Source organism: Lycorma delicatula, chromosome 2 (assembly GCF_047948215.1).
Source record: "Lycorma delicatula isolate Av1 chromosome 2, ASM4794821v1, whole genome shotgun sequence".
In the NCBI taxonomy this organism is placed as follows: Eukaryota; Metazoa; Arthropoda; class Insecta; order Hemiptera; family Fulgoridae; genus Lycorma; species Lycorma delicatula.
This window is the reverse complement of record NC_134456.1, coordinates 136709499-136722470: the sequence shown is the minus strand read 5'-3', so window position 1 is coordinate 136722470 and position 12972 is coordinate 136709499. Positions and strand designations below refer to the sequence as shown.

The 12972-nt window shown below is 32.5% G+C and overlaps 2 protein-coding genes across 3 annotated transcripts in view; both read right to left on the bottom strand.

The window, feature by feature from the left end:
- LOC142319238 (E3 ubiquitin-protein ligase PPP1R11) overlaps positions 1-10130 on the bottom strand; it is a 30701-nt gene extending 20571 nt beyond the window's left edge. Inside the window, exon 1 of one of the 2 annotated variants that reach the window (XM_075356280.1) lies at positions 9817-10130. In XM_075356280.1, the coding sequence (XP_075212395.1) occupies positions 9817-9903 (87 nt within the window). In that variant the 5' untranslated portion in view covers positions 9904-10130. The remainder of the gene's footprint in view (positions 1-9816) is intronic. The other variant, XM_075356279.1, reaches the window with a different exon arrangement.
- Positions 8196-9396, bottom strand: LOC142319806 (succinyl-CoA:glutarate CoA-transferase). The gene is given in 6 exon segments (XM_075357485.1): positions 8196-8314; positions 8317-8505; positions 8508-8648; positions 8651-8782; positions 8785-9025; positions 9379-9396. Coding segments are annotated over 6 exon segments (840 nt in total).
- Positions 10131-12972: the final 2842 nt, after the last annotated feature.

The following is a 12972-nucleotide window of genomic DNA, read 5'->3' as shown; positions in this document are numbered from 1 at the left end:
ATTTTATTTACATTATCTATATATATATATATTGTTCGGTTCCACGTCGAGCCGTTTAGTGCTGCGATCTAGTGGGTACTAGCGCTCACCGGAGAGTTCCGCTCGTACTAGCATTCAGCGCTCGAATCTATCCAAGGCGATCACATCATACTCTTAGTCCGGATGGACTCCATTCTTTGTTCGGATGAACGTTAGCTTTATGTTTTATTTCATTTTATATTTTTTATTTTTAAATGTCAAGTTAGTTATACGTTTATGTTACAATTCATTTCATTAACTGCTAAGACGAAAATTCATTAAACCATTGTTCAACAAGCAACAAGGCGTTGTTTTCATTCATTCACTCCCTCTAAAATCTACCATATAAATATATTATGTATGTATAAGTGTATATTGTTGCGTTATCGGTTCGACAAAGGATATTATACGTTCAAATAATAATTTTGTTTCTATTATAAAATTTAAATGACAATAAAAATTTAAAAAAAATTAAGAAATTGATTACTGCAGGGACGGTGTACTATTAAAAAATTAAAGATAAACTTGAACGATAATTTACTTCTATTATTTAAAAGAAACCTAGCGTACACTTTTATCAATGAATAATGACATCCTGCTTCTTGTTAATAACGAACTCACCAAACAACTTCACGTACTTAACCGAAGAACAGACACTGTCGCAGAATAAACACTCTTCCCTTCGTATTTCCGATTATTATCGGACATTCACTTCGAATATTATCTCATCACTAGCTGGCCTTCGGCAGTTTTTATATCGCCAAGCTTGGGCTTGCCCTAACGGAACAGCAGCCGATTCATTCTCCTTGTCCGTTCAAACGTAATTTGGTTTTAACGTCCAAACCTTCTACACCGGCGATTCTCAAACTGTGGTACGCGTACCACTGGTAGTAAGAGCTTCCAAGGTGGTACGCAGACTCTTTTTGAATATACGCAGATTATTTTTTGATATATTGAAATACTTTTTTTTTACGGACGAAAAACATTTTTATGTTATCATCGCCCGGAACACAAAAACGTAATAAAACAACGAAATTAAAACAAAAAGTAAATTAGAAATTAAAAAACAAAGTTAAAAACTCAAACGAAAATACTAAAATCAAAGAGAAAAAAAATTAAATACAAAAATATACAACTACCGTACGAAAAAGAAAATGTCAAGAACACTATTTTAAAAAGCATGTAAAATATCAATACAATGGAGAAATAAAAATACCCGGGTCCAAAACGTCTTTGTTATTGCCCAGGATGTGACGAAAACTCCTGGGCAATTTAAATTTACGACGCAATTTATTAAAATATTAACATCATAAATTATTATAAAACTAACTAATTATATAAATTTATTTCTAAGTATATATATATATATATTAACTTTTTTTGACGTATTAAAATACAAAAGTATTTTTTCATGCGTTTCCTTTTCCTTTCGTTTGAGGAAATTATTTTCGTATAACAGCAACAAGAAATACAGTTATTCGGCTAGAAAGAACGAACGAACGTACACATACCACAGCACACATGCGGATTCTTACATAGCGACTGTCTGTCTCGTGCATGCACATGTACAAACAAGTCTCTTAATGGCCAGTATAAAACGATGCCGTAACATCCTCCAGCAGTCAAGCCGATCTATTCTGGTTATCCTCAGTTCCTTCCGATATTTTACAAACGCTCTGATAATTTGATTTTAAAATGTTGTTGCGTTACGTTTCATATCAAAATTGAATTGCTGTTGGCATACGTACATCGAAAGGGACTTTTTCTTATAATTATACTTACGAATTTTGCTTGAATTTAATTCGGTTTGGTTTGTTGGTTTAGCTGACGTAAAATATAAATCGACATCGATAAGCGGCTTAATAGATCAACGACAGGCAGAACATAGTCAGTTAAAAGCCCTGTACTATCAAGCTCTACTTCAGAATCAGAACTTGCGGTGAATCAAGACAGTTTTTCTAATGAAATACAAAAAGTCGTAAGAAAATATCATCATTAATATGGAATTACTGTCATGTATGTAAACGATGAGCCACGACCTCGATGTTTAATCCGATCTGAAATTTTTTCAAACCTAACCATGAGCCTCTCATTGTTCAAACAACACCGTAGTAAACGATCAACGTTACACGACAAACGTAAGGATTGCTTTATTCGAAAATCGTCAGACATTAAATGCACAAAAAAATTACATTGTCTTTTACAAGCAGTACTCAAAAAGTAGTCGAGACATCTTTCTTAGTGAGCTTAAGAATAGCAAAGTGCGAAAAAGCTCATACAATAGGGCAGTGGTTCCTAAACTTTTCCGAGTCGCGGAGCCCTTTTACAAATAACATTTTTCCTTGGCGCCCTACCCTCAGTAAAAGTACGACTACTCGTAAGTAGGAGATAAAAATAAATAAAACTCGTGTATCTTCATTATTTTTTTACTTATTAACATTAAATTATAATTATAAATGTCTTGGTTCAATTAATTATGAAGCTTTTAAGTATTCGCGGTGCCCCTGTGAAGAGGCCGCGGCGCACAGTTTGAGAATCACTGCAATAGGGGAAGAGCTGTTGTTTGTTATCTGTTGCGAAAGATATGGCGACCTGTATGTAGGGTGAATCGTCAGCTAAACAGCAAGATGCGGGACGAGTGCCAAATGATACCGTGCACTGCAGAATTGAAAGCACGGCATTAAACGATTAAAAGAACTTAATAGTTCAACTAAAAAATAATGATTTTTTTCGCCATAAAACTCTATGAGAACATACATGTAAAAAAGAACACTCAACTTATGGTTTAAGTGCGTAATGTATTTCAAAGTACAGTTAAAGAGGATTATTTATTTTTTATTTATTTGAGGGAAAAAAACGTCTACGCCTTATCATCGCCCAGATTTTTTTTTATGAAAAAAAAATAAAAGAAATTAAAACTAATCTAACGCATAAATAGTAAAACTTAAAACTAACATCACAGGTAAAATCGAAAATAAAAACTAAAAGTAAATACAGTTTAACAAAGTCCGAGATGGGTGTAAAGGACCCATTTCTCGGATAATAAAGACTAAAAAGAAAACTAAAAAACATAAAACTTAAAACTAGGTTAAAAACTAAAATAATAAAATTAAGTAAAACTTAAAACTAACACAAAGTATATAATTAAAAAGTTAAAAACAAAAATTAAAAAAGTGAAATAGAACTTAAAACTAATATCATTAAAGACTTACAACTAATATCACTAAAACCTTACAACTAATATCACAGACGGAGTCTTTAAAACATAAAAGCAAGATAATAAAAAAAAACTATATAAAATTTAACAAATTCCGATAGGGAGTGTAAAAGGCTCCCTACTCGGATAACAAAATCAAAAACACAGAACAAAAATAAAAAACAAACTTATTAAAAACTCTTCCAGTACAAAAAATATACGCAACAATATTACATTTTTTGTATAACGCCAGCACTATGCAAAAATAGAAACATCCGGTTTAAAAGTTTATTATCATTGCAAAAGACACCACGGATATTTCTGGGTAGTTTAAAATTACGACGCAACGCCGCATAACATATGGAATCTATGAGTATGTGGCACACAGTCATGCAGCAGTTTCATCGTGTGCATGTCCTCCTGACTTCAGGTACTCGTGTCCTATCCGCAATCGACAGAGGACTACTTCTTCACGACAAGTTTTTCAACGTGAGGAGTCTCATGGCAACACAGAATCTTTAATCTGCCGGCGTTTATTATCTACGGTAGCCGTCCAGTCACCTTGCCGCTTTGCTCTTAGAGATTGTTTTACATAATTAATAAAATCAGAAGTAGCAACTCGGGTGGTGAAAGGAGGTTGATTACATGGATCTTTGGCAGCGCAATCTGCATGTTCATTACAAGGAATCCCTACGTGGCTAGGGACTCGGCAAAAACTTACTTCTGTGTAGCGATTATTCAACTCGGCGATTGCATTGTAAATTTCAATGACGATAGGATGATTAAAAGATTTTTAAGGCTTGGATAGCACTACACGAGCCACTGCAAATAAGGATATTTCTGTACTTAGGGTTAATGATATTTAGAGCCTTATTTATAGCGTATAGTTCAGCGGTAAACACGCTCGTAATACCAGGTACTAGTGCGTTCATCTTGGAGAGAGAACACACTGAAACATTTGCTGGAAGACAGTAGTAGTGTTGATTGCTTATTGTATGTCGTAAGGTCAAACGTAAAATTTATAAGGTTTATTCCCGACGGAGGGTATGAGCATGGATACATTGAAAAGAGTGACGGTGTATCAACATTTATATTCTGTAGTAGACGTCGGATACGAACACTACAGGTGCAGTACAACGAACATGGTGCTCATACCTTCCTAAATTAGGATTTCTAAGGACTGAGTCAAAAACCGGATGATTTGGCTGTCCTTTGAGACGAGCAAAATAAGATAATAAAAGCTGGTCTCGTCTATTCCAAAGTGATGGTTCACCACAGTCTACAAGTAAGCTTGCGACAGCGCTTGACCTAAACGCGCCTGTGGCAAGCCGAAGGAAAGCATGATGTACACCGTCCAGAATTTTAAGCACGGTATGACGAGCTGCAGAGTAGACGACACAACCATAATCTAAACGGGAACGAACAAAGGAATAGTAAAAACGTATCATACATGATCGATCGGCTCCCCAATTGGTGTTACTGAGGACTCGCATCATATCTAAAAGTTTGGAACATTTTGTTTTTAATTCTTTTATAAGTTTGACCCAAGTAAGACGGCTATCAAAAAATAAACCTAAAAGCTTGACGTACGGAAAGACAGCAATAAGCTCTCCGTTCAGAAAAAGTTGCGGAATAGAAGGGTTTCGTGTAGAAAAGACTACACTTTTTTTTTTGTCGGATGAAAATGTGATACCGGTAATCCTGGACCAAGCTTCAAAGTGAGATATAGTGTTCTGTAGTAGTCTCTCTGCTGTGGGTGTTGAACGGCTCGCAAAGTAAATAGCAAAATCGTCAACAAATACAGAACATGTGACAGAATCCTGCACACAATTGGTAATACTGTTTATGGCTACAGAAAATATGGTGGCACTTAATGACACTACCTTGAGGCACTCCATTCTCCAAGATGACACTACCTGAGAACGAATCGTCCACACGAACACGAAACGTTCGTTGATTTAAGAATCTCCGGATAAAAGCACGAATATTTCCCTTGATTCCCCATTCACTAAGCGTGGTGCCACACACCACGCTTAGTTCGGTCACGCAATTAGGTTAGCTCTAGAAACTAGTTAAAGACTTTTTTTTTAAAGGTGCAGTAACTCCATTTATTGGTGCATAAGCAGTGTTGGCTCGCTAACAGCTTCCGCGAGTTAAAACCAAGGTCGTATGTATACCTGCGCACTACCGACTAAACCTCCACCCCTGGCTTCCCCATTCTTGGGACTGCTTATAAAAACATTTCATCAGAAGGGAGAATCACCCACACACACAGTCATAACAATCAAACAATGTCACACACCACACAAACAACACTACTGGAAGCAACACATACAGCACGTCAAATACATACACTGATAACAACACACAAGAACTGAAGCTAGTTAGGACTGGTCGCTTAACTGATTCGTGGCTCAGTAGCCGTTTGTCGCATAGACATTCGATCTTATGCTTTAGGGCGACCGAATGGGGTGGTGGCGGGTGATGCCATGTAAAACTCAAACATCATGTTTCAAAAGTAGCCTGCAGTATCTCTTAAGTAACCCCTCCACAGTGAAACACTAAAAAATATAATTTAAGTACTCCTGCCTCAAAACAATTTATTTATTGATATAAGATCATTACTTGAGATGTAATGTAGATTACTCTCGAAAATATTTGTGAAAAATATTAAATTATACAGAAAAAGTACATGAAAACTAATAATAAACATAAATAACAAAAAGGAAACAAAACAGTACGGTCACATAATGTTAAAATCAGCTTATTGTCATCACTAGCCTGCAAACTCTAAAAAAGGCTCTTCATGAAAATATTTTATGCAGAATGGGCCCAAGATATGGAAAATTTTCTTTGCGTTGTTGGAGAAACTGTGGTGTGCATAAGAATATCTGTGCATGTACCACTGCACATCTGTACTGTGTCGATTAGTTGAGATGGAGAAGTGGGTATTGTACAACATGCATTCACTATACCGGTTATGTTTTGGGGATCTGCTCAAAGTCCTTCAAGATCACTTAACATACTGTGTAAAATTTTATAAAGAATATAGTGAAAAGGTTTGAATTTTTACCAGGATAAATGCAATTTATTCAAGAACTGAAGCCTCAGGTCTTGAGAAATCATGAAAATCTTTGTAAATTACTTTTAAATAAGACTGACAATGACAAAATTTTCTTCTGATTTATGGACATCTGATGAAGTTGCAGTTATTTAAGAATCATCTCATTTTGAGAAATGGAGATATCTCTGGATCTAAGTGCCCACTTTTTGTTACTTTTTTAAAAGTAATGTCTACAAAACTAACCTCAAAATATTGATGAACATAAAAGGAACATTAATGAAGAGATAACATTCATAACATTAGAAATATACCAAAAAGTTATTTTCTTCAAGAGTGCAACTCATAAGAGGTAAACATTGAAAATTATAATTTTTAAGGTGTAATGGTCGTAAGGTAGTTTGTAAATGATACATTTTGTTCTTAAATCTAGTTTTAAAAAAATCAATTAAACAATGTTTTTTTGGTTTTCATTTCCTCCCTTGGAATTTTCCCATTTCTTAGGCCTATTTGTATAATAGCTTATAACAGTAGTTCAGAATCTGAAAAAAGTATTACTCAAATTCAAATTTTACGTGTCTGTAATTTTATAGGTTTTTCCTTTTTCTTAAGAACTGAATTATTCAAATGTTTCCCTCTTTAACTACATGCTCATTTTAAGTTAAGAGTTTCTCATGCCTCATGATGTGTAGTATTGTTTTTTGTGAAACAGTTTTTTTTTAAGGCATATCACAATATTCTCCAGTTTACCACCGAACACGATTGAATTCTAGACTTTTTCTTTGAATTGTAAAGAGAAAAAATATGGTCTGCAGTTTCAAAGTTTGGAATCACGGGCCTGTATTTCATGAGGGCAGCAAACATATGGTGACAATAATTTGTAATTGAAATGTAATAATGTTGCTTGACTTTTTATAATAAAATAGTAGATAAATTTAGAGATCAACCGATTTAGTTCAAATTGGATGGCATTACCATCCACATTGCAAAGTTTTGACTTAAGTTCTCAGAGACTCTTCTCCAGGCATCTCAATTCAAATTATGATAACAACAAATGGCCTGGATGATTGTGTAACCTTGCCATGTATCTACTGTTAACAACCAATGATCTAACACTTCATAATCGTATTCTGTACGCTCATCCTAACTTTTATTTAAAGAGGTTTAAATTCTTATAACAGATAGATAAAACCAGTCTACACTGTCTAAACTCCTCTATTCACAATATTACAAACTGTTTACAAACAAAAGAGAATTGTTTAATTTATGTATTATGTTAAATTTATCCCTCAGATAAAGGATAGCAACTACTTCCATCTAATATTTCATTGTAAAGAGATTTAAATGTTTAAGTCAATATTTTTAGACATTGAAAAGTTAAAATAGATCTCTATAAATTATATTTAGCAAGAGAATTACATATGTAACCTAACCAAAACTTTTTCAAGTCTGGAAGAAACTTTTTCTCTGGTATAACTGTTTAAATATTTTATTTTTTGTAATACAAAGAACATAAATGAGTCCATAAGTACAACATTTTGTAAATCCTAAATAAAGTATTATTTTATTTTTAATTTGTGTAACTCAAACCTTTTTAAACACAATTTGCCAATTTTCATTTCTTTAACTAATAGCCATATTTATCTCTGTTCAATTCTTGCATTTTAGCTATAAAATCATAATATTTTCATTAATTATTATTCAACAAGTTTGCAATAGTAAATGAATGTAAACAGAAATCAACTCGCTATAAACATATTAACCTACACATATATGGGGTAAGTTTAAATAAAATTAATAAAACCTACATACCTCTGGAATATTGTTAACAGGCCCATATGGAAATGAAGCTCCTTCTAAAAATTTTAACCATTCTTTTGGTGTTTTAGTTATAAATTTATCTTTTATAATAAGTGTATTTCAATTTTTTACCCTTACAGTGCTGTTGATAAATCTTTCATCAAAAATAAGATCATCTAGAGATAAAATCTTACAAAGTTTAGAAAACTGATCATTACTCCCTGCTCCAACGGTTAAAAACTATCAGGTGTGCTAAATGTCTCTTGTGGCAATATGCTACGATGTTTAGTTCCAAAATGCTGAGTATCCAGATTTAAATTTAAATCATTCAAATCATCAACATTGGTCACAAAAGAAATCTGAGTTGATAAAAGATTGCGATCAATCTTTGGTCTAGTACCAGTTTTTCTGTCTTTGTGGTAAAGCAGTCATATGCATATAGTCCAGTAGTAATATCTGTCATAGCTAGACAAGTTTTACACAGATCAACTTTTTTCAGTCCAGTTACATATAATACCACCAATTAAACCAGCTATGCATCCTATCCTGGTCTTGATTTATAAGAACTTTTTGTCCATAACCAGTAATAGTACAATAAATAAGATGTAGAGCAACATTTCTTAGTTCATTAAATCCTAAACCCAAACTATCTAATTTCCCAGGTACATACTTTTCAACAAGAATGTCACATTTTTCTGGCAAATCTTGACAACTTTTATACCAGATGATGATGTTAAATTAACACAAATGCTTTTCTTACTTTGATTTAATGAAACGAAATAGCAACTATCATTTGAATCATCTAAAAGTGGACCTCACCTTTTACACTCATCACAGACTTTTGGTTGCTCAATTTTTATAACTTTAGCACCAATATCACCCAATAACATAGTATAATAAAGTCCCATAACAATTTATGTTAAATCTAAAAGCTTAATTCCTTCTGAATTCTAAATTTATATTTGTTACTTATAGAAATTTTTTTAACATATAATTCATACAGCTTACTAACAAATTTGTTTTCAATAAAACAGATTATCTTCAATTTTATTCTATAAAGCAGTTAATATAAATATTTGAATGGCCAAATGTAATTTTCCACAATTTTACAAGTCATAAAATAAAATAATTAAAAAAGTTAAAGTGAACATTTTTTCCTTGCAAGAATATCATTCAGGCTAAGTTTACACAGACAATATGACGTCACAAGTTTACAGTGATCACATAAAAAGTAAATAAATTTCTAACACTAAATACTTTTCATCACAAAAAGAACCGTTAACTCATTTAGAAGCTACAGAACAATATCAAGGAACAACATCATAAATGTGGTTAACAAAAACTTAAGTTTTTTAAAACAATAAACTTTTTAAATAATGTCATCAGCTTAAGGCTAACAACAACATCAGAAAACTAACTTCAGAAATGTAGTTAAAATATCAACAGTTCATCGAAACAGAATTTAATTTAATTAAGTTCATTACAAAAAACGTTAAAACAAAAACATTAATTCCCAGCTGAAAGTGATTGTTTTCTCAGTGAAACCATAAAGTTAAAATGCACAAGTAATCAATATATTGTGAAAGAACTTATTTTAACCGATTTGTGTAATCAACAATAAACGCGTCAAACAGATGTTTCCAACCTTACCTGAATAAATAATACATAGACTATCTCTTAAAAGAACATTCTAATAGAAATTAATAGGTAATTTAAACTCTACCACATAAAAAAAACTTACTGGCTGCACAGCAGCAACATCTTCAGTAGTAACAGTGACTGCTGCGGCACTTGCTGCAAGGTTTGAAGGTCCTGGTTTTTCAGCCATGAAATTAACAGCGCGATAGAAAATTTACTAAATGATCAGTAATATTTAAAAATTTAACATTTATGATTATTTTGTAAAAGAGATCCTAAACCTGATACAAATACAATTATAATGAAAATTTAAACATTACTGAATTAAGCGTTTTTAAACTAAACACATTCTCACACTTTATAAAAGCACGCCACAAGTACGTTAAGAAAATCACATATGATAAACAGAATTACAAAATCAGCTGAGAAACCCAAACACAAGACTTGTGAAATACATTCCCCCACCACATCAATCAAGAATTAGGTTTTTGGGTCAAAAATTACTTGTGATTTTTGTTTATGCTGTAATTCTTTTAAAAAAATAAAAAAAGAACGTTAAAACAAATTAAATTAATAAAATTAATTTTTCAGAACAACTTAAATTATTCGTCGAGTTATTGTCCAAAATCAATTTCTTTTATTAAAAAAATCTCTTTCGTAAAAATGTTGACAATATTGAGAATTTACGACCTCTGAAAATTTCAATTTACTCTATGCTGGAGATAAAATTATCGTTAGCTTACATTGTCAGCTGATATTTACCTTTACTAAAAAAAAAAAGAAAATTGTTGTTTAATATGTATTGCTTTCAAGTAAACAAAATTGCAAAATTATACAGCTAGAAATAAGCTGTATATAAATAAATAATGTAACAATATAGATGTTATTACATGTAATAACATATTGTACACACATGTGTACAATATATGTCGCTATACATATATATTACATGTATTGTTAAGAGAAAAAGAAGAAAATAGATATTAAGTTTGTTTTAATCAATTTATGATTGCAATCGAAACATGCCTGTGAGAGAAGACTTTTTGACTTTTAAATGAATGAGATTATTAGCATGGTAATTACACAATTAGGGACCCAACTTAATATTTTGATGAGATTTGAGTTATACCTTACCTAGGGTCGAAGTTATTAAGTGGTAACGAATAATTTAGGTCCTAAATTATTCGTCGGAAATGCCTTTCACCAGAGTATGTCCCGCATAAGTTACACAGTATCATCACCAAAAATTTAGAAATTCAGTACCGTAAAGTGTAATTTACATTATTCTCGGACTAAATAATTTGGTTGTTTCTTAATTCAAGTATAAGATTAGATTCAGTTTGACTAAATTAAGTTAGGTTAAGCTTAGGTGAAATGTACATTATTTACTCATTAATAACTTAGTTTTAAGTGAATTAATTCAGTTTAGAGGTGTATGTCAAGGTTACGATTTAGGTAACTCTTTTTCTGTTTAGCCTTCGGAACCTCCGTAAGGTATTACTTCAGAGCTTGGTTGCCAGGTGTCTCGATTTCGGCGGGATTTTCCCGATATTGAACCTTTATTTCCGATATGTAATCACCAATTCCCGATTGTTCACAAATCGTACACTAGTTTTTTCGAGAAAAAACTACTAGATCGTGGATACCGGTGTTCTTTGGTGGTTGGGTTTCAATTAACCACACATCTCAGGAATGGTCGAACTGAGAATGTACAAGACTACACTTCATTTACACTCATACATATCATCCTTATCATACAATTCATCCTCTGAAGAATTATCTAAACGGTAGTTACCGGAGGCTAAACAGGAAAAGGAAAGAAAGAAAGTTTTTTCGAGAAAAGTAATTAGTTTTGATAGTTCAGATTTTAAAAAGATATAGTTTTACCTTAATTTAAAAAACTAAAATGTATATTTCAATCCAATTTCAACCTTTATAAATTTTCTTCTCAAATTTTGTGTGCCTTCAGTATTATGAATTAAAGCTTAGGAACGCTTAAACTACATTACGATAATAGTTAGGTTAGGTTTAACAATAAATGTCGCAGTGCTTGTGCCATGTGCCTTCAGTTCAGTATTATCTTAAGCGGTTTTTTCGATAGTCATTTACAAAAACTGGCAACCCTGCTTCAGAGGATGAGTGAGATGATATTTATGAACATAAATGAAGTGTAGTCTTGCAGTCTCCGGTAGACCATTGCTGTGTGGTTAATTGAAACCCAACCACCAAAGCACACCGGTATCCGCGATCTAGCATTCGAATCCGTATAAAAGTAACTGCCTTTACTAGGAGTTGAACCTTACAATTCTCGATTTCGAAAGCAGCTGATTTGCGACGAGTTTAACCACTAGACCTACCCGATGGATTATGATTTAGGTAACTAGCGACTCCGTGTACTGAACTTAACGCGTTAACATACCCTAACGCTCGCTAACCTCGTCTAATTAACCTTAAATATCAGCTGATTGTTAGGCTGAATCCATAATTATATACAATAACCTATTAGTCGAAAATAATGTATATTACACTTGTAAATGCTGAATTACGAAATTTTTGTACTTCGGGTGAAAGGCGTTTCCCGACGAATAATTTCAACTGTACCGAATAACTTACGTCTTCTAACTAAGATATATTCCAAATTTCATCAAAATCGGAGGTGAGACCCTCAAATTACCATTAGCTTGTTTCAAAATATTGCTTACTGATTTAAATTTAATTTTCTGAACATTATGATTTGTTTCAGGGTGGTAAACAAATTATGAAATTTCTTATTATCACTGTTACATTGTACATTATTAAAAAATTCCAGAACATTTCTTAAAACAAATGCTTTTTTGGCAATTGCTGTAAAAGCATCTGGGTGAGCTGAAAACAACAGACCATCAGCACATTTGTTAATCATAATTGAGTCGAGAAAGTGTGTCTGTAAAGATTTGTGGTATTCTAGGAATGTGTTCCTTATCGACAACAGGCTTAGGATACATTTTTATAACTTTGGCTTCTACCTAGGCTCAGAATTTTAAGTTTACAAATTTTAAAATTTGAAGTACTTTTCTACAATTTTATCTTATTTTTTGAGTGGATAGAAATATCAATAATCAGTTCTAGTGCTAACGATATTCTTACCAACTGCCCTTGTAGCTGAACAACTAAAAATAAGTATTCTTCTACACACCAAAAATGATTGTGCAAATTGATCAGTTTTACATAGGAAAACTTATAGGAGTATGGTATAATATATTGTAAATTTATAACGTAT